The 26,761-nt window shown below is 40.3% G+C and overlaps 1 protein-coding gene and 2 long non-coding RNA genes across 6 annotated transcripts in view; 1 reads left to right on the top strand and 2 right to left on the bottom strand.

Annotated features, from left to right (window-relative positions):
- Window positions 1-2,346: 2,346 nt before the first annotated feature.
- Window positions 2,347-10,244, bottom strand: LOC140688754 (uncharacterized). 3 transcript variants are annotated; one of them, XR_012063550.1, is made up of 7 exons: window positions 9,472-10,244; window positions 9,034-9,075; window positions 7,894-8,122; window positions 6,042-6,167; window positions 3,607-4,146; window positions 3,172-3,303; window positions 2,347-2,633 (listed from the first exon to the last, which is right to left on the bottom strand). It is a non-coding gene; the product is annotated as an uncharacterized lncRNA (long non-coding RNA). The 3 variants fall into 3 exon arrangements; XR_012063549.1 differs by having other exon boundaries at window positions 2,347-3,303; XR_012063551.1 differs by lacking the exon at window positions 9,034-9,075 and having other exon boundaries at window positions 2,347-3,303.
- Window positions 10,245-10,746: 502 nt separating this feature from the next.
- On the top strand, window positions 10,747-18,232 carry LOC140688753 (uncharacterized). Its single transcript, XR_012063548.1, has 3 exons — window positions 10,747-11,000; window positions 13,196-13,235; window positions 18,055-18,232. It is a non-coding gene; the product is annotated as an uncharacterized lncRNA (long non-coding RNA).
- A 3,822-nt stretch (window positions 18,233-22,054) lies between these two features.
- Window positions 22,055-26,761, bottom strand: part of CNST (consortin, connexin sorting protein) — a 70,324-nt gene continuing 65,617 nt past the window's right edge. For both annotated transcript variants that reach the window (XM_006198814.4, XM_072948631.1), the window contains 2 exons: window positions 25,590-25,725; window positions 22,055-22,702 (listed from right to left, as the gene is read on the bottom strand). In XM_006198814.4, the coding sequence (XP_006198876.1) occupies window positions 22,497-22,702; window positions 25,590-25,725 (342 nt within the window). In that variant the 3' untranslated portion in view covers window positions 22,055-22,496. The remainder of the gene's footprint in view (window positions 22,703-25,589; window positions 25,726-26,761) is intronic.

The raw sequence follows: 26,761 nt of genomic DNA, 5'->3' as shown, positions 1-26,761 counted from the left end.
CAATACTGTTACTTTTTCCCTCTCACTCACACAGCACTTCTGCCAGAAATACAGTTACACAAACAATATATCCTGCCCTGCATTGCTCACAATTGCTACATTTGTTGGCCTTGTTTCCACAACTTCATAAGGTCATGGATCACATTGCCTAGCAACGCGTCCAGCACACAGTAAGCACAGAATAAACAAACCTCCGTGCCAAGGACCAAGGCAGGGATACTCGGACGTTGGCACTTTCATTGATCTAAACGTTATTTGAGGAGTTACTATGTCCAGGCTTATAAATTCTGAAACTTTTCTTTTTCAGGACTTAAACTTTCTCTATAACAATGTTCTAACATGTAAAATGTTCCAGTGATCACAGACTGACTCTGTGGCTACTACTATCAACAACAACAACAACAACAGCTAACCTTTACTGAACATTTCATGAATAACAGACAATGCACTCAGGATGTATTAGCTTATTTAATCCTCATAACAAACTCAGGAGGTGATTTATGATTATTTGCATTCTACAGATAAGGAAACTGAGGCTCAAGAGGTTAAGTAAAAAGCTGAGGTTCATATAGCTAGTAAGTGGGGAAAACTGGGATATAAGTCCAGGTCTTTCTGACACTGGAGCTCTTGCCCTGGCTACTCTGCCATCCTGCCTCTCAAGTAATGACATACATGCACACACCTCGCAAGTGCCTGGCACATAATAGGTACTCAATAAAAGTTGGCTGTCTTCCTTCAATTTAAGAAGTACATACACTGAGTCTAGGATGAAACAGGCCCTATGGTGAATAACGAGGGTGTAAAACCTCATCCCTTCCTCCAGGTGATAGACTATCCAGTCAGATTCTAATGTGCTGTAGAAAAACCTCAGATACTTGGGGATTTTTCCAGCCTAGGATTGGCAAGAAGGCTTTGTTTCGGGCAAGCTGTGAGAAGGGGACACTGCAGTTCCTCATCCAAGAATCTGGTACCACCTCGTGTAGTGGTGCCATCATTAGGTACAGCATCCCCAGAGGTCTGCTTCCAAAGCAAGGAGAAGGCAGAAGGGTCACTCGAGGATTCGGGAGCTAAATGTGGTATTTCTGAGAGACAGCTGCCTCTGTGTCCTCTGTCCCAACCCTGAAACCACAGCCTGTGACCCACATGCTTGTCTTCGGAATCTCTTCTTCGGGGAAAAATAATGTGAGCCCTGCCATGGAGCTTATTTACAGAACAAACACACAGAGCTATTTTGAGCAACAATCCCCGGGAATCATTACAGCTCAACGTGTGTAACTGGAACTAGGTCACCAGGTAATCTCAGCAGAGTCAGAAGAAATGCATCTGGGATGCAGAACGCAAACCCAGGAAGGCAGGAGGGGAGCCCTCCCCTTTGCCTCTGGTGAATCCATCTGCTATGGAAAACTGAGGACGTTAGAGAGGCAGGAGTTATGTGGACCAAGCATTTTCTTTTAAAATTGGTGATAATCTGACCATAAAGGGAAAAATCAAGTCTTCTGGCTTTTGTTTTGGTGTCAACATCATTGCCGAGGGTAGTCATGGAAACTAGCAGCGGTGTCACACCTTAGCACTCACAGCTTTGAGAACAGAACCGGAAGTTACTCTGATGGAGTTTTTTTTTTTTTTTTAGAATCTGTCTTGAGCCTGGATGAGCAGGCCTCAATGTTCTCCCTTCACCTGGTTTAGAAATGTTTTTGTTTATCTTTTCCGGCTACATGGACCCTAATAATACATCAGTAATTGGTCCTGTGCTGTATATAAAATGTTATAGTCGGATTCTTGTCAGTTGCCAAAGGCAGAAACCTAAGTCAACCGAGGTTAGATGTGAAAAAACGGGAGGAGGGGTTCCTTAGCTTGTGTAGAGGGAAAGGGCCAAAGCTGGGCTGAACACACGCAGGGACTCAAAGATGGCACTCTCAGGGTCTCTCTCTGTTTTGCTGTCTCCTACCTTGGCGTCCACCGGGGACAGACCTTCAGCTCTACGGCTCCTCCTTGGCAGGAGATGTGACTGCTGGCAGTTCTGAAGTCACATCCTCACATTCTTTCTATTTCAGCCGCAATTTTTGAAAAAATTCTAAATGAGGCTACAGAGATGTGTAAAGCATTTCTGTAGTAAGGTAAGTAGATAATTTTGCTTGTTTTCTTCCAAAGTTGTTTAAATGTGAATTTAAGTTAAAAAAAGTTTGATTCCTAGTCTCGGCCCTGCTTCTTGTAGTAGGTCAAAGACACTCTTCTCACCACACAACCCTCAATGGGGCTGTTACTGGGAAAAGGGAAATAAGAATTACCTCAGTTCTTAGGCACCCCCCTCAAAAAAGAATTTTTAACGAGAGACAGAAAGCGTGATATGAGCAAGATTTTTATTAGTAAAGTAAAAAGTTAGTAAAAGATAAGAACACTCCCGAGAATTGGGAGGGGGCCAATTCAAGAGAGGAAAAATGGCGCCGCCACTCCTGAGTTTTCCGGTCTTACATCCTGGCTTAGGGGCGTTGTTGTGATTGATTGATTAACAGCTCAAGTTCTTTGAGTGATCAGGCTGATTGACAGCTCAGGTTCCTTGTGCTCTGGCACGCCCATCCCCTTTTGTGCAGGTTCTTACCCGTGAAGCACACAGCGAAACCTATGGGAGGGGGCTAAAACTGTACTGTTAATTACATTATAATGAGCACTGGGTCAGGTTATGCCTGGGCCTTCTCTATTGCGCAGCATTGGATCCTAGCCAGCTTCCTTTGCTGGCCCTCATTTAGAGAAAGTAAAAGTTTCTGGCGTCCCTTATCCTGAGTGCAGACATATTGTTATTTTCTGGGTTATTCCTTTCCCCTTCGTCTCCCCCTGCCCAGTGTTCATTTCTACCTAACTGCCTAACAAGGCTACTCTGAACTTATAAGGGGTCTTCTCCCACAGGGTGAGAAGTCAGGCTACAAACACTGAGCCCAGATCCTGGCTGGTAAGACGTGTCTCCTGAGCCTGAGTCAGGCATGAGGAAGGCAGTGGCTCTTTGGACCTCTAAGGGCTCATTCCATTGTTAACAGGCTAGACTTCATGTTATGTGCTGGGTTCTTTTTTACAATAAAAATAAAGAAGTAAAATAAAATACGAAGAAAAAGAGGAAAAAAATAAAGCAATGGGGAAGGAAGCGAAGAGGAAGGGGGAAAGGGTCTGGTGTGTCACCTAGTTGCCTGGAGATGACAGAACAGGAGAAAACTCCTCCTAAGGTTTTAAAGATGATGTCTCCACAGTGTTCACTCAGCAAGATGGTCCTGTCCTTTCTCATCCTCGTTCAGCAGGGAGCCGAAATGTCATCTGTATCACAAAGACATAACTATAATCTCATGTTCATAGCAGCATTTTAAACAGTGGCCAGAATGAGTCTGTCAGTTGAGGGGCCTGGGACTCATACCTGTGCGGAGCTGGTCACCTCACTGAGAGGACACCTCACCCCCGCACAGTGGCCCAGCTCTCTCGGGCATACCCCGCACTTGCACAGGAGGAGTGCGTGTGTTTACACAGACTACTTCTCAGCCACTGTCCGGAGACTCGGACACCTTTTGCTGGCAGGTACTGCTCCCCAGAAGACCCCCAGAGTTTACATCTGCACAGTCCTACCTTATAAACTCCCATCTTCAATGCTCCTGTCTCCCTGCAGGGACAACATGAGACAATAAACACAAAGAGCGGTGAAATCCTCTGAGAAAAGCTATTCCACACCTTCAGTGTTTACAGACAACATCCTCCCTCTGATCGCAGGTCCTCAGGCAATTGTAAGCTATTTGAAGGGCCCCCAGAGGTTACTCCTGGAAAAATGAACTATCTTAGTCACAGATTTTTAAGGTTTCCACCTCCCTCAAAACAGTCATTTTCTTTCTTCCAGGCCCTTGGACCCATTCATAGGGAGACCATACGTCCCAGTTTACCTCGGACAATCCTTGTTTACATTTACTGTCCTGGTGTTATCACACCAGCTCCAAGGTATCCTGGTTTGTGTGATAAATTTTAGACCATCCTACCCATTAGTCACATCTGTGTTTCAGGTTAAGCATGCCCTCCAGTGGTTGGAGAGGCTCATTACATGTATCCCAGCTGTAGAAGGCCTGGAGGAGGACCCACTGGGGGACTCCAGCTTGTAGGAGTAACATCAGAGGTTGCCTGCAGGGATGTGAGAGACAAGAGGGGAGAGAGAAAAGGCTGCCTTAGAAAACAGAGCTAGTGCCTACATCCCAGGAAAGAGATGAGTCCCTCAACCCCAGGGGAATTGTCACAATTACTTAAAAGCATCCACTGGGAAGGCAGAGTAGGTTACAAAGGCAAAACAAGCCCAGTCCCCAGACTCCAAGAAACTTCTCATTTAGTTGAGGAGATATAGAAAAATAAACGGCAGTGCAAGGTAGTGTGAGCCAGGTCCATGCAGGCATATATTTATTGAGTCCCTTATTCATTCAACGAACATGAACTGAAACATCCCAGGCCGGGTGCTGGGGATACACAGTCTAGGTGTATACGCTCCAGAGGGTAGGTGCTATATTCCAGAGTTGTGGTGGGCTCAGTGGGTCTCATTCCAAAACTGCTCTCACGAGATCCACCTCATTTATATTGCATGAGAGCTAATAGCATTCCACCCAACTTTCTGATCTTGGCGCTGAAGAGGAATGAATCCTCACTGGTCTGCACTGGAGAAGGTGGCTCTGGAGATGTGGTGTGGGAGGGAGAAGCAATGGAGCTGGAATGGGGAACTCATTTCTAGGCTGGAAACCAAGGAAACCTAGCTTGTCCGCACCTTAAGTGGGACTTCCCACCTTACAGATTCCTGTGTACCCAAAATGCTGAGTATTGAGTAATAATATTCGAGTAAATGAATAAATGAAAGAATATCCCCACAACCCCAAAGTATTAACTAATAATCCTCATGCCAACTGTAAAAATTAGGAAATGAGGGGGCCAGGAAGGAGAGCCTCATCTAGCTGCTAAGCTATTCTGAGATCTTACTTCTGGGCATTTGCCTTTTCTAGAGAACGAGAGCCCGGCCACATGCAGGGGTGCTGGAAAGTGATAGTCACTGCAGTGTGGCGGCAGAGGCCATGTTTTTGTCCTAACTCTGAACTCCTGGCATGGGAGGCAGTCACTGCCTCCACACTGACCTAGACAGATCAGAGCCCATTCTTGAGATGTCCCGCTTCAGTGGGAGGCCAAGCTTAATAAGAGCTGATACCTCAATGAATAAAAAGATCTGCACTCCGTGGTTTAGATGGAAATGACCATGGGTCTTTGTCCAATTTAAGTGCTGATTAATGAGCTCCTTGGGCTAACCAGTAAGTGGATAAGATTCTAAGACCAAGGGTACTCCCTGTGGAGGTAACATTTCTCTGGGAAGGGTGGGTAGACTCAAAATCTAAATTTGCGCAACTGGGTCTACTTGCTTTCTTAAGAGTCTGAAGGGTTCTTGGTGAACCGCTGTGCCACCTCTGGAAGACTTCTCCCAATTCCACTTACTTCTTCCCCCTGCCAGTCACCTGTCCAGCCACTCACTTGGTGGAGAAGATCTAGGTCACTCAGCATGACCTCAGGCACCTTCTCACCTTTCTCCTTTGTCCCTGTACCCTCGGCTCTCTCCTCTGCCAAACTCAAAGCTTGCCCCCTCTTATTCTCTACCTCCAGTTGTCCACCAGGCCCCACAGGAGAACATCTTCCTGGTGGGTTTCTCCATCTCTAGTCCTCTTGCCAGTCTGAGGGCCACAGCCTTTGCTCAGGTCTTCATCCGCTCTCCGTCGCCTAACCTCTCCCTGCTCCAATTCAGGCCATGCTCCCAGTGGTTATGGAAGGTTGTTACCTGAACCATCTGCTTGGAGCACTTCTGTTCATTTGACTTATTGGCTGAAAACTTTTCACTAGTCAGTAGTTCCTCACTGACTACAGAACACCAACCTCAAACTCTTCAGCCTATCTGATAAAGACACTTTGGATTTTAGCTCCAATCTTCCCTCCTAGCCTTAATTCCTGCCTCACCCCAGCAAAGATCCCCCTTTCCACCTGATGGGGGCACTTACCCATTACTTAAACATGCCTTACTCTTCCATCTACATATCTTTGTTGATGTCATTCTTTCCACTTGGATTGGCCATTCTTCAGGGACCAGGATAAATTCTACATCTTCCACAAAACCATTCCTTGTTCTTAAAAAAATTAAAAAGTGACACTTCATCCCTCGGAATCCTTCTATCATTTACATGTAACATACTTTAACATTCTTCTGTAGGTTTGTCTGGCACTGAGGAGGGGTCCTGAGATGAAGGGTAGGGGTTGGAGGCACTGGGACGAGTTGATCATGCTACCTTTGTGATACTTTTCACTAAATGCCTTAATAAGGGCTAACATTTACTGGGAATTTACATGAGAAAGCAATTTGCATGCACTGCCTTGTTTAGTTTTCACAATACATGAGGCAAACGTGTAGCTCAAAGATACATAGGAGGGGCTTAGGGGCTGCAATTTAATTCAGTCTAATTGGAAGGGGAAGATGCCAAGTAACGAACTACTTTTACTTAGATTTCATACTGGTTCAAGGTGGCTTTGGGGGATGCTGGTGGCAGTTATGAAAAACAGGGACAAAAGCTTCCCAATCCACCACTTGAGATGCCAATTGTTAAGCGTCATTCTTATCTTCATTGTACAAATGAGGAAATTGACACTTAGACAGGATGAGTGACTTGCCCAAGGTCACACAGCTGACACAGGGTGGAGGTGGACCTTGGGCTCAGTCCTTGTGGTGACAAAGCCCGTGCTTTATGGCATCACCATTACTGCAGCACAGTTTATTTTTCTTACCAAAACATTCCCTCTTTGGAGGTGGGATTTTGATTTTTATGAGGTTATTTTTCCCAAGTCAATTAGCACAATGCTTTCCATGTAACTGGAACCCAATGATTATTGTTTGAATGGATGAATAAATGAATAGTGAGTGAATATAAGAGGTAAAGCCATCATAGTAGCCTTTTTCTTTCCACACTCAGACACTATCCCCTGGAAACCCAGTTATCATGTTATGTCTAGAGACTCCCCTTGTCCCTTCTTGGGTATAGAGTCTGTGTCTGTGTGTGAACATACATGGATGTAAATACATAGGATGCCCTGGCTGATTACCTGGATGAGGTAGAGTGGATGTAATGATATTCACAGCTACTAGATCAGACCATCATTTTAAAAGGCTACGACTGGCTACTTGTTTAGCAGTTAAAATTCTCTAAGTGTATGATTTCTCCTTCAAATATAACCTTGACCAACCCTGTCTTATGTAGTTAAATACCAAATTTGATCTCTTTTAATAACACTGGGCTGGATGTGTGCTAAAGGGCACTATGTATCTGGGATACAGAAAACCTTAGGATTTTGTTATGGACTGAATTGTGGCCCTCCAATGTTCTTATGTTGAAGTCCTATCCCCTGTACTGCAGAATGTGACTGTATTTGGAAACAGGGCCTTTAAAGAGGTAATTAAGGTAAAATGAGGTCATAGGGCGGGCCATAATCAATCATGACTGATGTCCTTATAAGAAGAGGAGATTAAGACGCAGAAACAGAAGGAAGACTCTGAAGACAGGGAGAAGGCAGCCATCTGCTAAGCTAAGGAGAGAGGCCTCAGAAGAAACCAAACCTGCTGACACCTTGGTCTTGGACACTGAGCCTCCAGAACAGTGGGGCAATAAACTTCTGTCATTTAAGTCTCCCAGTCTGTATTTTGTTACAGCAGCTCTGGCAAACTAATGTAGGTGTTAAGGTCTCCACGTAGGAAGGGACCTGGAGGACATCTACCCTTAGGGTTCCTGCTTTCACCCCTTCACCCCGCCTCATCTTTCCAATAGCATTTCTGTTTGAACATGTCCTCTTTGAAGATCTCCTCACCTTCACAAGATGCTTTTTTTCATTTCAGGCAGCTTTGACTAATAGAAAGCTTTGTAGATTGAACAAAATCTTTGTCCTGATTCTGGAGGCAGCCCTGTAGGCGTGCTATAACAGGCACAGAGCAGAGAACTGGCACAGGTTCTTTGCAGCCTTGGTTCCCCGGGAAGCAGGCTCTGAAGTAGAGTTTAGGGGCAGGATGTTTATCAAGGAGCGTCCTCAAGATGAAGGCCTGTGAAGAGAGGGGACCAAGACAGGAGTGGGCAGAGGGAGAAGCGGAGCAGCATCACAGGCTCAACCACAGCCTTGGCCAACCCTCAGGGACCTCCGGAGCTAGAATGTTTTTCAGAGTTGTCCTGATCCGGGCTGAGATGGGCCGGTCTTCATACCCTGGCTTTGACTCATCATGGGATGTGGGCGTGGTGTGGCACTGGGTCAGGGTGGATCTTGGAGAGGTAGCTCTCAGAAGCTGAAGCAGTTCCTGACAGCCTGTACCTGGTTCTCCCCTAGTGCTCGTCAGGCTCCACTCAGGTAGAACTCCCCTTGCACAGAATAATATTAGGCAATGACCTGGGGGACTTTGAATGGGGGACTGCAAGAGACTGTTATTTTTAATAAGAGATTTGTATTTCAAAGGGAAATAAATTCCATGTACTGAATGGATTAGGAAAATTTTTCTTTACCTGCAATGTCAAGAATCCTAGGAACATCCAAGTTAAAGCAATATGTTTTCCATTTATTCCTGTGATGTTTCAGACTCTTATTGACCAGTGAAGCGACCTGGGGGGTTGCCTACCATTAACCTGGCTTTACGGCAGCAAAGGGAAATGTGAGAGAAAATGTTGCTGCAGAAGTATGATGGGAGCCAAAGCAAACACTCCCAAGCAGCATTCACCCAAAGGGCAGGAAGGAGGAAACAAGGGAAATTCGATAGTTGAGCATGTGGTCCAGAGTAGGACCCGCTGAGGAGGCCAAGCCAGGGAATGCGGGGCACTCTGAGACAGTGAACTTGAAGTCACACCTGCAGGAGGGGAGGGGTGGTTCTCATCTGTCTCTTCCACCCTGCACTTTGTTTTCAAAACACACATAGGGATCTTTAAAACAGAACAATTTGTTGAATTTAAATTCTAAAAATGGCCTTACCTGGCCCTGCCCTCTCCTCTCTTTGCTCTTCTCTTCTTTCCTCTAAACAATAGGAACATAGCATCAAAGACCTGGAGGCCCATTCTGTGCAGAGATTTACCATCCATCAAGAGGATGACACCAATTCATGTGGGCTTTCATGAAAAGATCTTTTTTTGTCCGTAGGCAAACTTGATTGGTAGATGAGAGTAGGAAGCTTGGCTCTGATTGGCAGGGGAATTGGTGGGTGGGAAGGGGGGAGGGTGCAGGGGGAGGGTCCCTGATAGGAGAAGAGGAGAGGAGAAGAGATGATATCCTGGCTCTGATTGGTAGGGGAGCCTACAAGATGCAAGACTTTGACTGGTGGAGAGGAGAGGGGAGTCAGGCTCTGATTGGCTGGGAGTTCTCTGGGTGCAAGCCATGTTGACCTCTGTGCCTCTGAATGATAATTCTTGTTACCTGTTCCAAGCCTCTTCCTTAAGGCTCGCCATCCCTTCAGCATGGGGTCCACACTGGAAGCTGTCTGGGCGCCAGTCACTCCTAACCCCAGAGGAACCCTTGTCTTCCATGGTGTCAGCCCATCCCGGGTTGGGTAATGTAAGGAGGGCTGGCTCCAGGCCACCAGCCCTGCATATTGTTCAAGGGTGATCAGCCACAGTCACCCAAGGCAACTCAGTGATGCAGGAGAGATGACATGCACTAAAATGGGCATGTCAAGAATTCTATTTGCAACTCATTAGAAAATATGAAAAAAATGCACCTCACTTCCTTATCACCACCTGTAGATTTAGAAACATTACTGAAGAAGACAAAAGACTTTCTCTCCACTTCCTGGCTTCTCACTGGCTTAACAGACTTTGGGAAAATTCATGAGTCATTGTTGAAGACAGGCTCTGTGCCCTGTTCAGCCCCAGCTCCCAGCTCCCAGCCCCTTCTCCAGCAGTGTTTTCAAGGGATCCTCAGGCTCAGACTGCTGTACCCACAAACCATGCCTCCTCGTAATTATGTGAAGCAAGAGTTGAAGTCTCAGAAAGGCATCCAGGAATTGAAGACTGGAGTTTCTCTCCTGCTGAGGTCTTCTGAGGCTTTTGACATCCCAATTTATCCTTATTGGAATAAGAACATTATTCTCTTCATTTAAACTATAGTATTTCACAGAAGAACTGAAGGGTTCTATTGAAAATAATGCAGGGAAAAATAAATACCATCAGAAATAGGACCCAGAATAGTTAAGGAGGGAAGGACAGGGCAGAGTCCTACCCCAGAAGCAACTCCAGAGCTAATGGGGTGGCTGATTGCATTTTCCACCTTGTAGCTAAGACAAGGCTCAGTATGTGAGGTCACAGAAAGGTTGCTGTGGACGGTTTCCCCGGCGCACTGCTTCTGGGTCTCTGGGGAAGGGAAGTGCAGGCACCAGGCAAAGGTCTGTGGCTGGTGAGGTGCTTGCAGACAGGTACTGCTCATCTCTGCCTGGCTCTGCCCTCTTTCAGGCCTGCATTTTGGGATTTTTGTTCTTTTACCATTTCAGAGTTTTCCATAAGCATTTATTATTATTTAAACAATTGACCCCTTAAATGTTTATGCCTTGCTAGACTGAGTAGTAACTATCTAGATGAAGGGGGGAAAAACATATACACACACAGTCAAAACGCATGATTTCTAAAATTCTGTTATCTTTCATTGTTTTTCCCTCTATTCTTACTTGCTTTTTCCTCTGACAAGTCCAGGCTGCTTTGCAGATGTATATGCAAACGTGGCATTTACTGTGCCCTACATTGGAATTTGCAGTGGCCAGGGCGCTCTGGGGAGGGTACTTTCCAGGACACACAGAAGCTCACCCCGCACAAGGAACCTGGCATCTGGGCACACAGGCGGTGGCTCTGCGGGGACCTGCCTCTCCTGCTTCCCCACATCTCTTCCTTCCTTTTGCCAGTTTATCACTCTGCACAGAAGAGAAGAGACCAGATGGATTTTGGCCACAGCTAACAGTAATGTACTTCTATTTATGAGTAATCAGTTTTAACAGAAAATGGGGTTTGCTATCCTGAAGAGAAGGTCAGACTAAGACTAAAGCTCTCATCATGAGAAGCTGGTTTCACTGAGTGAAAACAAAAAGGCAGAGGGGCTGACCGTGGTTGGTGAAAAGCAGTGGCCATCGAAAGAGAACCCTATGAATACAGCAAATGAAAAAGCCATCTTTTTTTCACGAGAGGAGGAAATGAATAATTTAGTTTCGGCTAGGTACAGTCAGCAATCTTATATCTGGAACAAGGGCTGAGTAAAAACAAGATTACCTAAAGGCTAAAGCAAACTCGGTATTTAAGGCCATATTTTATCTTTGTGTTATTAGCTGGTTCTACCTGAAGACCAGGAGTAAAACACAATTCTGTGAATTTGGATCACTGAATGTCCTGGGCGCTATATAAGACACTCATCACACAGAATCACATTTGGAAGGTTTTTCACTTCAGATGAAGTACTAAATTAATTTTTTGCATTACATTCTAAGCTCTGATTAAATTCTCATTTTTGTGGTAGACTGAAAAGCCTTTAAAGTCTATAGACTCAGAGCTTTGAGTACATAAATGCCAACAAATTTTGGCCATGTTCCACCCCTTTGTAGACACGCTGATCTCATAGCTATGCTGATGCTCTGTCTTCTGTTTACACACCCAAGACCTTGCAGCTGCTTAGGAAATCCAGAAAGGGGGCTGAAGGCTACTCCTCAGAGCAAGTTGTGTCTAATCTCCTCTGCCTCTGTCGCCCTGATGAGCCCCTCCCTCTTGTCCTCAGTGTGTGTACCACACCGTGGCACTGCTAAGGCTGCCAGATTTAGCAAACAAAAATATAGGATGTCCAGTTAAATCTGAATTTCAGATGAACAGGGTTTTTTTAGTATAAGTTTGTCTCATGCAGTAGCTGGCATCCTGTATATTATCTGGCATCTCGAGGCTTCTGTGCAAGCAGTCTGCCAGGGAAGCCCTCTACCTGCTCACTGAGACCCGCTGGAGTCCCTCACACAAGCACAGGATGGCTACCCACCAACTGCCCCAGAGCCTGGGGCCTTCGGTATAGAGTAAGCACCAGGCCTTCTGGAAAGGGAGTGTCATTTGAGTGATGGATCTTGGTGACTCTCAAGAGCTGGACTTTCCAGCTTCCTGCTCCAGAAGCTCTGCTGTTTGTGGGACTCCAGCCTAGGTGGCCTCCCTTAGGCCTGTTCGGCTTCTCCGCCTTCCTAGTGCCAGGGCTGGATGCAAACTCTGGACCCCAAATTCAAATGATCTGAGAGGGGACCTGATGAGTCAGGTACTATTTACGGAAACTCCCGGCTCTATGTTGTTTTGGAGACTGAAAAAGTGTCCACATCACTCTCCTTTCTCATTGTCAGGCCTGAAGGAATGCATCAGGCTAGGGCACACCTCCCCTGATCTAAGCAACTTGTAGCCACGGTTTCAGGATGATGTAACACACAGCTTAGCACCTTGTTGAGAAGGAACCACCGGTGGCAGTCTCTTTCCCCGAAGGGGCTTTGGGCACAGTGGGCACTTCAGTCTGTGAATCAGTATATCCCACCTCTTTACCATCAAGCTACCTTATATCTCAGTCTCCTCTGCAGGGTTGACCAAACTGCTATTCCTATTTAGTAATTTCATCTTTCCAATCAAGAAAAAAATGAAATGGAAAAAAAAAAACCAAACAGACTGTCTATATTTAGAAGCCACTTTTGGACCAAGGTCCTGTCCAGACCAGAAGCATAGGCAAGGGTTTTTTTCTTCTTTGTTTATTTTGTACAGATATTGTCAATCCCTAATCTTGTACTTGGAAAATAAGAGCCAGCCATTTATGGGCTGTTGTCATTCTGACGAATGATGTGAGTCTTCTCTGTTCCCTAAGTGCATATCTCCTTCCTGACCCTTGATCCAAGGCAATTAAGAAAAGCAATAAAATCACAAAACCTCACTTTTGATCAATGCATTCCGGCCGGAGGGAGACCAGTTTGTCCTTACAGAATATCTATAATTAGATTGGGTTTGAAATTTGGCCTGCTGCATCAAGTAGAAAAAAGCATCACCCTCTCAACATTTTTTTAAATTGAAATACAGTTGACTTACAATGTTGTGTTAGTTTGTGGCGTATAGCAAAGTGATTCAGTTATACACATTTATATTCTTTTCCATTATAGGTTATTACAAGATATTGAATATAGTGCCCTGTGCTATATGGTAAGATCTTGTTGTTTATCTATTTCATATATAGTAGTTTGGATCTGATAATCCCAAACTCCTAATTTATCCCCCACCCCATTCCCCTCTGGTAACCATAAGATTGTTTTTTATGTCTATGAGTCTGTTTCTGTTTTGTAAATAAGTTCATTTGTATCATATTTTAGATTCCACATATAAGTGACATCATGTGATACTTGTCTTTCTCTGTGTGACTTACTTCACTTAGTATTATAAGCTCTAGGTCCATCCACATTGCTGCAAATGTCATTATGCCATTCTTTTTTTATGGTTGAGTAGTATTACATTGTATACATACACCTCATCTTCTTTATCCACTCATCTGTCCATGGACATTCAGGTTGCTTACAAGTCTCAGCTACTGTAAACAGTGCTGCTATGAACATTGGGGTGCATGTATCTTCAAATTTTCAGTTTTCTCTGGACAAATGCCCAGGAGTGGGATTGGTGGACCATATGGGAACTCTATTTTTAGTTTTTTAAGGAACCTCCATACTGTTTTCCATAATTACTCCATCAACTTACAATCCCCCCCAACAGTGTAGGAGGGTTCCCTTTTCTCCACACCCTCTGCAGCATTTATTGCTTGTGGACTTTTTAATGATGACCATTCTGACTGGTGTGAGGTGATACCTCAGTGTGGTTTTGATTTGCATTTCTCTGATAATTAGCAATGTTGAGCATCTTTTCATGTGCCCGTTGGCCAAATACATGTCTTCTTTTAACAAAAAGACTATTTAGGTCTTCTGCCCATTTTTTGATTGGGTTGTTTATTTGTTTTGTTATTGAGTTGTAGGAGCTGTTTATTCTGGAAAGTAAGCCCTTGTCAGTCACATCGTTGGCAAATATTTTCTCCCATTCCATAGGTTGTCTTTTTATTTTGTTTATGATTTCCTTTGCTGTGCAAAGCTTGTAAGTTTGATTAGGTCCCATTTGTTTATTTTTGCTTTTATTTCTATTGCCTTAGCAGACTGACCTAAGAAAATATTGCTAGGATTTATGTCAGAGGATGTTTTGCCTATGTTCTCATCTAGGAGTTTTATGGTGGCCTCTCTTATATTTCAGTCTTTAAGCCATTTTGAGTTTATTTTATGTATGGTGTGAGGGAGTGTTCTAATGTCATTGATTTACACACAGCTATCCAGCTTTCCCACCACTTGCTGAAGGGATTGTTTTTCCTTCATTGTATCTTCTTACCTCCTTTGTTGAAGATTAATTGACCTAGGTGTGTGGGTTTATTTCTGGACTCTCTATTCTGTTCCATTAATCCATGTCTGTTTGAGGGGCAATACCATGCTGTTTTGATTACTGTAGCTTTGTAGTATTGTCCAAAGTCTGGGAGGGTTATGCCACCGGCTTTATTCTTTTCCCTCATGATTGCTTTGGCAATTCTGTGTCTTTTGTGATTCTATATAAATTTTTTTTCTAGTTCTGTGAAAAATATCCTGTGTAGTTGGATAGGGATTGCATGAAAACTGTAGTTTGCTTTGGGTAGTATGGCCATTTTAACAGTATTATTTCTTCCTATCCAAGAGCATGGGATATCTTTCCACTTCTTTAAATCATGTATCTCAACATCTCCGAAATAACTAAAGAGATCCAAAAGCTGTGAACAGAATTAAGATTTAAATCAAGGCATTTTGAACTGGTGACTTTATTTTAACACTTTATATGTAGCTGGTTGAGTAGTTAGGTCTTGTACAAATGAGGGGTGCTATTTAGAGGTCATCAAACATTTGTCTAGACCAATTAAGCAGCAACAGTGAAAGGGAATAGGGGATAGGGAGAAGTAATAACTTCCCATTTCCCTCTTCCCTCAATCCCTGGTAACCATTGTTCTATTTTCTGTCTCTTTGAATTTGCCTATTACAGATATTCCATGTAAGTCAAATTACATAATATTTGTTCTTTTGCATCTGGCTTATTTCACAGGGCATAATGTTTTCAAGGTTCATCCATGTTGTAGTATATATTATTTCATTTATCTTATTGTAGTTCTGAATTAAATTTCTCTGATGATAAGTGATGCTGAGCATCTTTTCATGTATTTATTGGCTACTTGTATATCTTCTTTGGGGAAATGTATATTCAAGTCCTTTGTCTTGATTGTATTCTTTGTCTTTTTGTTGAATTGTAGATGATCTCTATAAAGTCTGGATATTAAACCCTCATCAGACACTTGACTTTAAAATATATTCCTTCTGTAGGTTGTCTTTTCCTTTTCTTGATAATTTCCTTTGATGCACAACTTTAAAAATATTTGAGGAAGTATAATTTATCTATTTTTTTTCTTTTGGCGTTTGTGCTTTTGTTGTCATAGGAATCCATTGCCAAATCCATAGGCATGAAGATGTGCCTTTATGTTTTCTTCTATGAGTGTTATGGCTTTACCTCATATTTAGACCATTGATCCATTTTTCATTAATTTTTGTATATGGTGTAAGGCAGGGGTCCAATTTCATTCTTTTGCATGTGGAAATACAGGTGTCCTGGAATCATCTATTGAACAGAGAATTCTTTCCCCATTGAATAGTCCTGACACCTTCATCAAAAATCACCTGGTCAAAGAGGTATGGGCTTATTTCTGGATTCTCAATTCTATTCCACTGGAATATATGTCTGTACTTATGCCAGCATTACACTGTTTTGATTACTGAATCTATGTAGTAAATGTTGAAACTGAAAAATGTTATTAGGGCTCCAATTCTGTCTTTCTTTTTTTCAAGACTGGGCTATCTGGGTCCCCTTGCAATACCATATGAATTTAATAATTGGCTTTTCCATTTCTGCAAAAAAAAAAAAAAGCTGTTATTTTGATTGATAGGTACTGCATTAAATCTGCAGATCACTTTAGGTATTATTGGCATCTTAACAATAGTCTCTAACCATAAACACAGGATACCTTTCCCTTTATTTAGATATTCTTTAATTTCCTTTATCAATGTTTTGTAGTTTTCAGCATACAAGTCTTCTCCTCCTTGGTCAAATTTATTCCTAGGTACTTTATTCTTTCAGATTATATTGCACATGAAATTTTTTATTTCCTAATGTTAATTGCTGGTGTATAGAAACACAGCTGATTTTGTGGGCTCACCTTGTACCCTGCAACTTTGCTGACTTTATTATCTCCAGCATCTTTCCTGTGGGTTATTTGGGAATCATATGTAATATATATGCATATATTATATATTATTATGATTCCAATTATAGTCACAATTCATCTGCAAATATAGTTTTCCTTCTTTTCCAATTTTGCTTTTTTTTTTTTTTTTGTCTAATTGTTCTGGCTAGAACTGCTAGAACAGTTGGATAATAGTGGTGAAGTGAGCATAGTGTTCCCTGTCTTGGTGAGAAAGGTTTGTCTTCCACAACGTTAGCTGTAGGTTTTTCACCAATGCCCTTTATCATGTTGAGAAAGTTCTTTCAACTCCTAGTTTGAGAGTTTTTATCATGAAAGAATATTGGATTTTTGTCAAATGTTTTTCTTCTGCATCAGTTGAGATAATCAGTCTTCCCCCCTTATTCTATTATTGTGTATTACATTGATTTTCTTATGCCAAACCACTCTTGCATTCCTGGGGGTAGTGTAGTCTTTTAAACTTTAATTATCCTAGCAGGTGTGTGGTGGTAGCCCAAAGTTCTAATTTGCATCTTGATGGCTAATGATACTCAGCATCTTTTCATATGCTCATTAGCCATTTGTATATATTTTTTGAAAGGAGTGTTCAAAGTTTTTATATGGATTGTTATAAGATTGAGTTGTATGAGATATTTACATATTCTGAACACAAGACCTTTACCAGATAAATGTATTTTGAATTTCCCCCAATTGTCAGCTGGCTTTTTCATTTTCCTAATCATGTTCAAAGAGCACGTTTTTAAAGTTGAGCTAATCATTTTTCTTGTATGGTTTGTATATTCTGTATTCAAAGAAATCTTTGCTTACTCAAAGTTTACACAGATTTTCTCCTGGTTTGTTTTAGTTTTATAGTTTTAACTTTCACATTTAGATTCATTTATTTCAAGTTAATTTTTGTGTTGTGTTAGGTAAAGTTCTATGTTAATTTTATTTCCCAACAGGCTATACAGTTATTCCAGCATTATTTGCTGAAGACGTCCTATCCCCACTTGACACCTTTGCAGATCATTTGAACATATACATTTGGATCTACTTCTGGATTACTTTTGCCATACCACAGTTTTATTATTGTAGCATTTAGTCTTGAAACCAAGAGTTACAAGCCCCCCAGTTTTGTTCTAAAAGTTTTGTTGGTCATCTTCTAGGTCACATGCATCTCGAAACACATTTTAAAATCAAGTCTGTCAACTTATAAAATTGCTGGAATTCTGACTGGGATTGTGTCAGGTCTACTGATCAGTTTGGGGAGAACTGACATCTTAATATTGACTGTTCCAATCCATTAAAAAAACTGCATCTCTCCATTATTTAAGGCTTCTTTCAGCAATGTTTTACAGATCTCAGTGTACAGGTTTTGCATATATTTTGTTAGATTTGTAACAAATCTAAGTAAATAAATCTGATTTCATGTTCTTGATGCTATTGTAAGTAAAGTGAATTTTTTCATGAGTTTTTCATTTCATTTTCCAATTGTTCATTGGTAAAAATAATAATTGGGTTTTTTTTTATATTGACCCTGCATCTTGTAACCTTGCTAAACTCACTTATTCTAGTAGCATTTAATAGATTCATTAGGACTTTTTTAAACAATCATGTCATTTGCAAAAAGGCTTATTTCTTCCTTTCCAATTGATATGTCTCTTTTTTTTCTTGCTGTAGGACATCCAGTACAATGTTGAATAGAAGTGATCGCAGTGAACATTCTTGCCCTGTTTCTTTGAAGTGTTTGATATTTAGCTGTGCATTTTTCAGAAATGCCCTTGATCAAGTGGAGGAAGTACACTTCTAGTCTTAGTTTGTTGAGTGTTTATCATGATGTGTGAATTTTACACATTAATTGGTGTGAGCATATTTTTCTTTTATTTGTTAAAATGATGAATTACACTGAGTGATTTTTGAATGTTAAACTAACACTGTATTCCTGGGATCTCACTTGGTCATGACGGTATGTAATCTTTTTTTATTTAGTATTAGATTGGAATATACTAATGTTTGTTAAGAATTTTTGTGGTTAAGTTCATGATAATGGTCCTCAGTTATATATTCTTATTGTTTTTGTCTAGTTTTGATATTAGAGTAATATTGGTTTCATAAAATGAGTTAGCAAGTATTTTTTCCTTTTGAAAGACTGTCTTGTTGGATAGGTATTATTTCTTGCTTAAATGATTGTTAGAATTATCCAGAGAAGCATCTGGACCTGGAGTTATGTAATGTTTTCAATAGTGCTATTTAGTGTTATTCAGACTCAGTTTTGAAGAAGGCTCTTGCCAAGAAGCTTTCCAGTGCTAGAAAGCCCACTAGCTATTAATGCCACAAATACTAACTAGAAGAAAAGTGTAATAATTACTAGAATTTTGGTTGGTAGAAAAGATTCCTGTCTATCAAGTTGCTACACAGGTGGCCTAGACAGAATTGTTTTATTCCTAGTAGTGCATGACACATGGTAGGAAGGAATGAGCGCATGTTTCTACCCCCATATGTAGCATTATCCTCTATTTCTTCTTTTTTTTCCCCCTTTCACAAATACATTTACCTTACCAGATGCTAACTTCTTTAAGCTGGTGCCATTTCTTGTTTCAAAAGCCCCAGCACCCAGCAAAGCATTAGACACAATGCAGGAATTCCAGTGTCTGTCAAGGCACAGTGATAAAACACTGTTGCTCAAGACTCTGCACTGTTCTTGGGGCCACAGACAAAAAGTTGAATCTAGGAGTACTTTTCTTAGGACCAGGAATAAGAGATGCTCACAGGTTACCATACCTTTTCTCTCTCCCAGAGAGATTTAAATGCTACTAGAATTCCTTAGAGAAAATTTTAATTCGCTATAGTTTTTAGAGGGTTAGCACATAAGGCTCAGTAAATGTTTATCTTTGAGGTTGTTAAAATAGCAGATGGCACTGAAATTTGTGCCATAAACCCTAGATTACTCTTATTCTTTTTGAGGACAGAGGCTACATGATAGAAGGGAAAGTGTAATGGATTTGGGAGTTACAAGACTTGGATTCGAGGGATGTGCGTTTATTGTCTAAGCATCAAATGAATAAATGTGAAAGCACTGTATACACTTCATAAGTAAGTATACACGGGTGAGTTACTATTACCTGAACCCACAGAAATGAACAGAGTTATAAAGGTCATGTCAATGGAAAGACAAAAATTCAGTCTCTCTCTGGATAGGGATTAAATGCCACAAAGCCAGCTTCAGCAAAACAAGTTAATAACTAAAAGATTTCTTTGTTCTTTTCCCACCTTCCCTCTTTTGCTTCTCAATTCCTGCCCCTCTTCACTCTTCCACTCCCACTCCATATCCTCCTGCCACTCCAGCAAGACCCAATTCACATCTGTCCTTTCAAAATAAGGCCTACCTTCAAATTTCAAATCCTCTTAGCATTATAAAACAGCTCAATAAAGGTAAACCCCCCCAGGGAGATTTTATTTTTAAATCTAAAGGAATTAATTTTTAGAGCAAATTTCAGCTGTTGTTTCAGGCAGATAGGGAGGTGTGTTAGAAGCAGAGAGGCCTTTATGTAGGGACCTATTAGACTTCCCAAAATAGATGGCCATCTACTTGCAGGGCCAAATCAACTTCTGGAATTCTTTTACTTTCACTTTAAAACAGTTTTTCTCAGTAGCTAGGGGGTTCAAAACAAACTCTCTGAGACACATTGTTGGTGTTTAAATTACAAGCTTGATCTGTTACCCTCAAATACAGTTCTTAAGGAAGATTAATTACAAACAGTTGTCAGTACTTTTAAATGACAGGAAAAAATTACATCATAGTAAAACTGGATGAATTTTTTATGCATGAGATAACAGTTCTCTCATCACCAGATGGAATTACTCCAATTCATGCAATAAATTACCATTATATTTTTAAAAGTTGCCCTAATTTTCTAGGTGAGATTTCATGCCTATTTTAAATCAAGACATTAACACACTCCTGAGCTCACCTTACCCTCCCTGGGAAGTAGTGAGGACACACATGGTTTTTCTGAGACTCAGTTGGACCCCAGAGTACCAAAACACTATCTCAATCCTTTCACCTCAGTGTGAAGGTTCCCAGGAAATCTTCAGTTTCAGAAGTAACGGCCCTGGCGGCCAATATGCAAATATGACACTATCGATTATTTAGGACTTCGATAGTGACCTAAAAGAGAAGATGTGAACAGGAGAGGGAAATTTTGACTTATCTTGACATAGAACCGACAGAAATCGGCATCACCAAATTTCTGTAACTAGAAATCATGAGGGTAAAACAGAAGAGGTCTGTCTATGATGGGGATGCCCCTCACAGTAGACTGTGAATGTCTTTTAAAGAACCACAAGATAGATAGTACCATCAACATTTTACATATTTTACATACAATCTGAATACAAATTCTTAAAATTTATAATAGAACATTAAAATAATCTTGTAATAAAATCAGCCTTAATCATAAGGAATCTAGATTTCAGTATCTCGTACACTTCTAAATAAATATCTTTGATCTATAATCCTTGAAAATATTATAGTTCATGGTGACATGACAGACAAGTCAAACAGTATTATAAGTAAAAATAAAACATCACTTTAAAAATAAACAATCCTAAAAACACACTGAGCTGAAATTATAGAAAATCAAAACCCTAAGGACACAGTAATTAAGTATCTAGCATTGGGATAACCAAATGCATGCTCGATGACACAATTTCAACTTATTTAAAAAGCCCTTTAAAATTCATAAGTCTAAATAAATAAGCAGAAACACAAAGGGAGGTACTGTACCAGCCAGTAACAACTAGAAAGTAATTTCTGTCTTTTTCTTTCAAATGATCCTACAGAAAAAAAAGAAATAATAATTATTGCTAAAAAACTATAATTCATGTGTTTTGTTTCTTTTAGAATGCTGCCAATGATATAAAAAGCCAAAGCAAGGCTTCCTAATTGTTAGACCACTGTACCTTGGAAAAGGAAATGCCACCTGACAGATTTAAACAAAAATCAGACATTTCTCTATTTAAGATATGATTGAATTTTCACCTAATGACCCCATAACAGGTCTAAATCAAGCCCATGATAATGAATGCACATTCAAGCATCTGAATGTATGTTCTATTAATACTGAATTATATATAATGAGTTAATTTCATTTGCCAATGTATTAGTTTATTTTATATAAAACATCTAAAGCAGGAACTAATATCTTATTCACCTTTGTATTCTGGTTCTTAGATGCTTAGAATATGATAGGTGCTCAGTAAGTGTTTACAGAACTGAGTCCAGCATTCATGATATCAGGAAGCACTGAATCCATGATGAAACTGGATGCCTCAGACTCAGAGGAAGGAAGTGCTTTAATTTTACCTCTAGGCCTGTGATTAACTTTTGGCTAGCTAATTAACTGTCACACATCTGTCACAGCTTCTCAATTCAGGGCCAAGATTTCTACAATTCATCTGTTCCACAGTTAAGCCTTCTTGAAAGATTTGTGCCTGCACATCTATAGTCATGTTAAAAGAATAATCTTTGTTATTCCATGTTGGGTATTTGCTTATGATAACTGTCTGAAACACACACACACACACACACATATTTCACAAATGGAAAACAGAATCTGGAAAGAGTGCACAAAGTCTAAATTACACAGCTTCCCAAGGTGAACTAAAAAAAGACATTAAAACCATAAGGTAATTCCTTTTCATTACACACAAACTTATTGCATGATGGCTGGAAGCAATGTCTTTGGACCAACAAATGTAAACCAAAAGTGTCCTTTAACCACTAGCTTGACAAGGTAGCCAAAAAGATTTGGCTCCAGCACTGCCCTGTTTAATTCTGCTCAGTGTAGCTCATTACACTAGGAAGCAGCAAGGAGGAGATGGACATGCTCTCCAAAGATCAGTCCTACCACCCACAGTGCTCAAATCAATATTTGCCTGAAATATTGTGGATTATTTTAAAGAGTTCCTCCGGATTGCCATTTAAAGTTGTTGTTTCGGATGTCTGTGGTTCCTCTCTGGGGAAGGAGGGCGCACGTTACAGAACTCCTGAAATAAAAGCTGTTTAGAAAGTTTCACTCTTTGATTTTCACTGCCAGCATGCCTGTCCCTCTTGAATGCTGCTAGGAGAGGTAGATCCAGTGTTTAAGTTCTGCCATTCCCTGCAGTAGCTTAGTGTAATAGAAGTCCATGTTGTCAGCAAAGTCTGTACAAACAGGTGACTCCATGTCACCAAAAGTGCAGTATAATGCAGTTCCTCCAACACTAAGGAAAACCGTCGCTATGCACAGCAAGACCAGTAAAATACAGGAACCACTTCCAACTTCATCTGCAAATACGAAAACAGAGTAAGGTTAAATTGGCACAAAATGAAATCCTAGTATCTGCTGTCTTCTGTTGATTAAGGTAACAATGTTTCTAACATTAGTCCTCTGTGGCAGTCACTGACAGAGAGCCAGTGCCCCTAAGGATCATACAAGGACCTATTAGTTACCACAGAGATACATGCTTGTGGAGCTTGTGAATGCTAAAATTAAAACTAGCTCATTTACACAATAAATATAACCATTTCCATAAAAAAAGAAGGAAAATGCAGTACTTTTCTGATGTGCTCACAGTGTTATTTTAGAATACAAATTATAACCTCACTATTATAGTATCTTTGGAGTTCACACCATGGGACCATCTTTAAGCAAATTCAATTTGATATTAAACAATAAAAAATGTCTTTGGGATCTTGCATCTTAGTAATATTCAATTTTACCATTCAGTAGAATGGTGAAGTTCTAGCTACTACAATAATTTCAATTTTTTAAATAACTTTGGCAGGTTTGTTTTTAATAAAAATGTCCACATAAGTCTTTCTACATTGAAGACAATATTCTCTGGCTGAAAGTCTTAATGGTCACTTACAATTAAAGAAAAATAAAAAATATGTGGAAAAGACTAAGAAGTTTTACAACCAGCATGATGAGGGTGTACTGAAACCTTCTTGGAAGGTAATCTGGCAGTATCTATTAACCTTTTAAATTAATTTATCGTCCAGACTGGGGTACTTTTGAGAGTGCAAGAGTATTAACTGAATGCAATGCTGGGACAATAGGTAGGAACAAAGACTGCGTGAGGCCAACTGGGACACATGGTCCTGATCATTTAGCCCAGCAAGCCCACTTTCAGGAATTAGCCTACAGGTCGGCACAACACACAATATCATATTCACAAGCATGTTCACTGTAGCAAAGTTTGTTATAACAGGAAGTTCAGAATAACTTAGTTATTCTAGTTAGACTGATATAAATAATTACAAGATGTTCATATCATGAACACTATGCAATTGTTTAACCGAATGAAGTAAATTTACTAGGTTCTTCACAGAAAGATGCCCATGATTGATGGTTAAATTAAAAAGAAGTGTATAAAAGTATACAATGAACCCATTTGTGTTAAAAAAAAAAAGACACATGTATGAGTCAGTGTGTATACACACATATGCATACACATATACAGAATGTGTTGTGAAAGGATGGTAAGAAACTTCAATAAACACCTGGGGGAAACCCCCAAGGGAGGACTAAGGAACTTATACTTTTTTACTTCATTACTGTCTGAGTTTTTCATGATTAGCATATACTACTTTTATAATTAAAAAAGTACAAATTTCATAGACTCTAATATAAACAAAATACAATTTATTTGGGAAAATTTACAGTAATATGTGAATATATTTTCCTGATAAAAATTTAAACATGAAAGTATCTAAGAGCCTAAGGCACTACTCTCCCTTTTTCTCCTACCCAATCATATTCCCCTCTCACCCAAGGGACATCACTTAAATTTGGTGTGAGTCCTTCCAGATCAAACACATGTGGTTTCAGGATTTTTATAGAAGTAGGATTATGAAATCATATTGTCCTGTGAATCACACATTTATAGTTTAATAGATTTTAACAGCTAATAGTTAGTAATAGATTTAATAGTTTATACTAACATACGCAAATATAATTTTTATACACACAAATAAATATGATCATATCATTCATGTTGTGTTTTGGTTTTTGGTCAGTATATTATTTTTACCATCTTTTCTTTTTTTGGTATGATTTCCTTCCACCCACTTATCTTCATTAACAATCTAGTTTATGTATTTTTTCAGATATTTCTTCATTATCATATATTTATAAAAAACATTTAAATACAGTTTAGTTAAAAACATCTATTTTGTTTTATCCACATGCACTGAAAATGTTTAGAGCTGTGCTGTCCAACATGGAAGCCAAGAGGCATAGGTGGCTACTGAGCATAAGTTAAGTGACTTAGTCTAAGATGAGATGGGGACTAAATGAAACAGGGACTAAATCCAGGGTTCCTCCTAGTTTGCAATGATTCAGTACCAATTAGTACAAACAAAGAACTGAGCACTTTATCTTGAGAAGACTGTGATAGCTATAAGTAAGGTGCAGCGGTAAAATGAGGGGTGGGAACACATTATTTCCAAGGCGCCTATCAGTTTATAATTGTAAAAATTTAGAAACCTCCACTGTTACCACTTTATGTCATACTTAGAAAGGATATCTACATGTTGACACTGCTATTTTAACAATGTAGTTGTTTTATGAACATGAAAAGCATACTGACAGGTTCTTGGCTCTATTTCCACTCACCCCGATTTACCCAGGCCTTAGGGAAACTGAACAACCACCTTAAATATAGATCCAGGAGGGAAAAATCAAACTAGAAATGGTGTTAACCTGCTGCTCTTGAAAGACACATTTTTCTATAGAGTCAAGAAGAAGTCGCCAAAGAGAATATATTTGTAATCCATAAATATTTTCCATATCAATCAAGAAGAAGTATTAACTGCTACTGAAAAGAAGACAACAATAGCAGGCTTACTAATAACAAAAAACAAGCCTCAGAAAATAAAACACTGAACAAGGAAACTGAAATGGGCCTGGAACACTGAGGACTATCTGTGGGACAGGAAGGCAATGAGATAAATGTTGCAACTTGCTCACTTACTTGAGCAAACAAAATGCTTACAAATTATTTAAGAACTGATGATAGTTGCTTTATCTTCCGTAAAGAAACACAGAGAATCAAACTAAGTGCACATATTCTTTACAAATCCTGTTAGCAAACACCGTATTGCACATTAATTCATTGTTTCAGCAAAACACTAGTCAACTCTGCACTGGACACAGTGCTGAGCACTTTACCTTGATCTAAGTTGTCATCTATTTCTTGGAACCTCACTCTTCGCTTAGATGGTTTCTGCTGCATCTGGGCAGGATGATCTCCTACAGTATCATTCCTCTTCTTTAATATAGAGACCAATCCTTCGGCTGGAACAACCTGTCAGAAATTAGAAGAACTGTGTGTTATATTATGGGGGGACTTATCAATGATGTTTTACCTGCAATGGTAATAAGGCTAATTCAATTCAACGGGTATTAGAGGTTTATCCGATTCCTATGGGAAAAAAACACAATCATCAAAATCTAACAGAGTAATACTTTCACTTCTATAAAGATGATTGCCAAACATATACGCTAAAACTCTGAGTGTTTCTCTAAAGCCCTGAATTGATTCCAGGGCCAGGCAGTGTGACACAGCACGGACTGGAAATCAGGCTTCCATTAACTACCCTGCTTTATAGCTCCGCTTTCCTGTTAAGTCATTTGTAAAATGATTCCTTACAGCCCCTCTCTGCTTAATCATTAGTGCTGGGTTTTGCTTTATAACAGAGGCTGATAATTCACTTCTGCTTTTTTCATTCTTCAGCAGTTTTTAAGAAATGAACACGAGACTTAAAATATATCTGACGCCAACTTTTAACATCAAAATGAGTGTTGTCCTCAGTTCCTCTGAGAAACTATGCATTTACTAAATAATGCCCTAGTGCTCTAAATATTTTTAGGACTTCTCTTCTAGAATATTTCGTAGAGCCAGTTTACTAGGGATATACTTTGTAGTATGCAGAAGTTGGTAAACTGTGGCCAGTAGGCCAAAGTTCTGCTGTCTAGTTTTACAAATAAAATTTAACTGGAACACAGACAAGCCCATTCATCTACATATTGTGTATGGTTGCTACTATGGCAGAACTGAGAACAGACCATAAAGTCTAAAATATCCAATATTTGGCCCTTCATAAGAAAAGTTTGCTATTATCTTTTAGTTCCCCACCCCTACCCCTCTCTGTGCCGTCTTCTGGTTTTCACTTGGGCACCTCTCTTTTGCCTCCACCCCACCGCTGACTTAGGAACAAAGACAAAAACTCCTTGCCATTTCGGAGTTAAAAGACTCCGAGGTGTAGGGACAAAGAAGAAGAGAATGAGTTGGTAGAGCCAGGCTAGGAAGCAGAGGCCTTACGAAAGGCCCCCACCTCAGC

This window comes from Vicugna pacos, chromosome 23 (genome assembly GCF_048564905.1).
Source record: "Vicugna pacos chromosome 23, VicPac4, whole genome shotgun sequence".
NCBI lineage: Eukaryota > Metazoa > Chordata > Mammalia > Artiodactyla > Camelidae > Vicugna > Vicugna pacos.
Note: the sequence above shows the minus strand (reverse complement) of the source record. Positions and strands in the feature narration are given on the sequence as shown.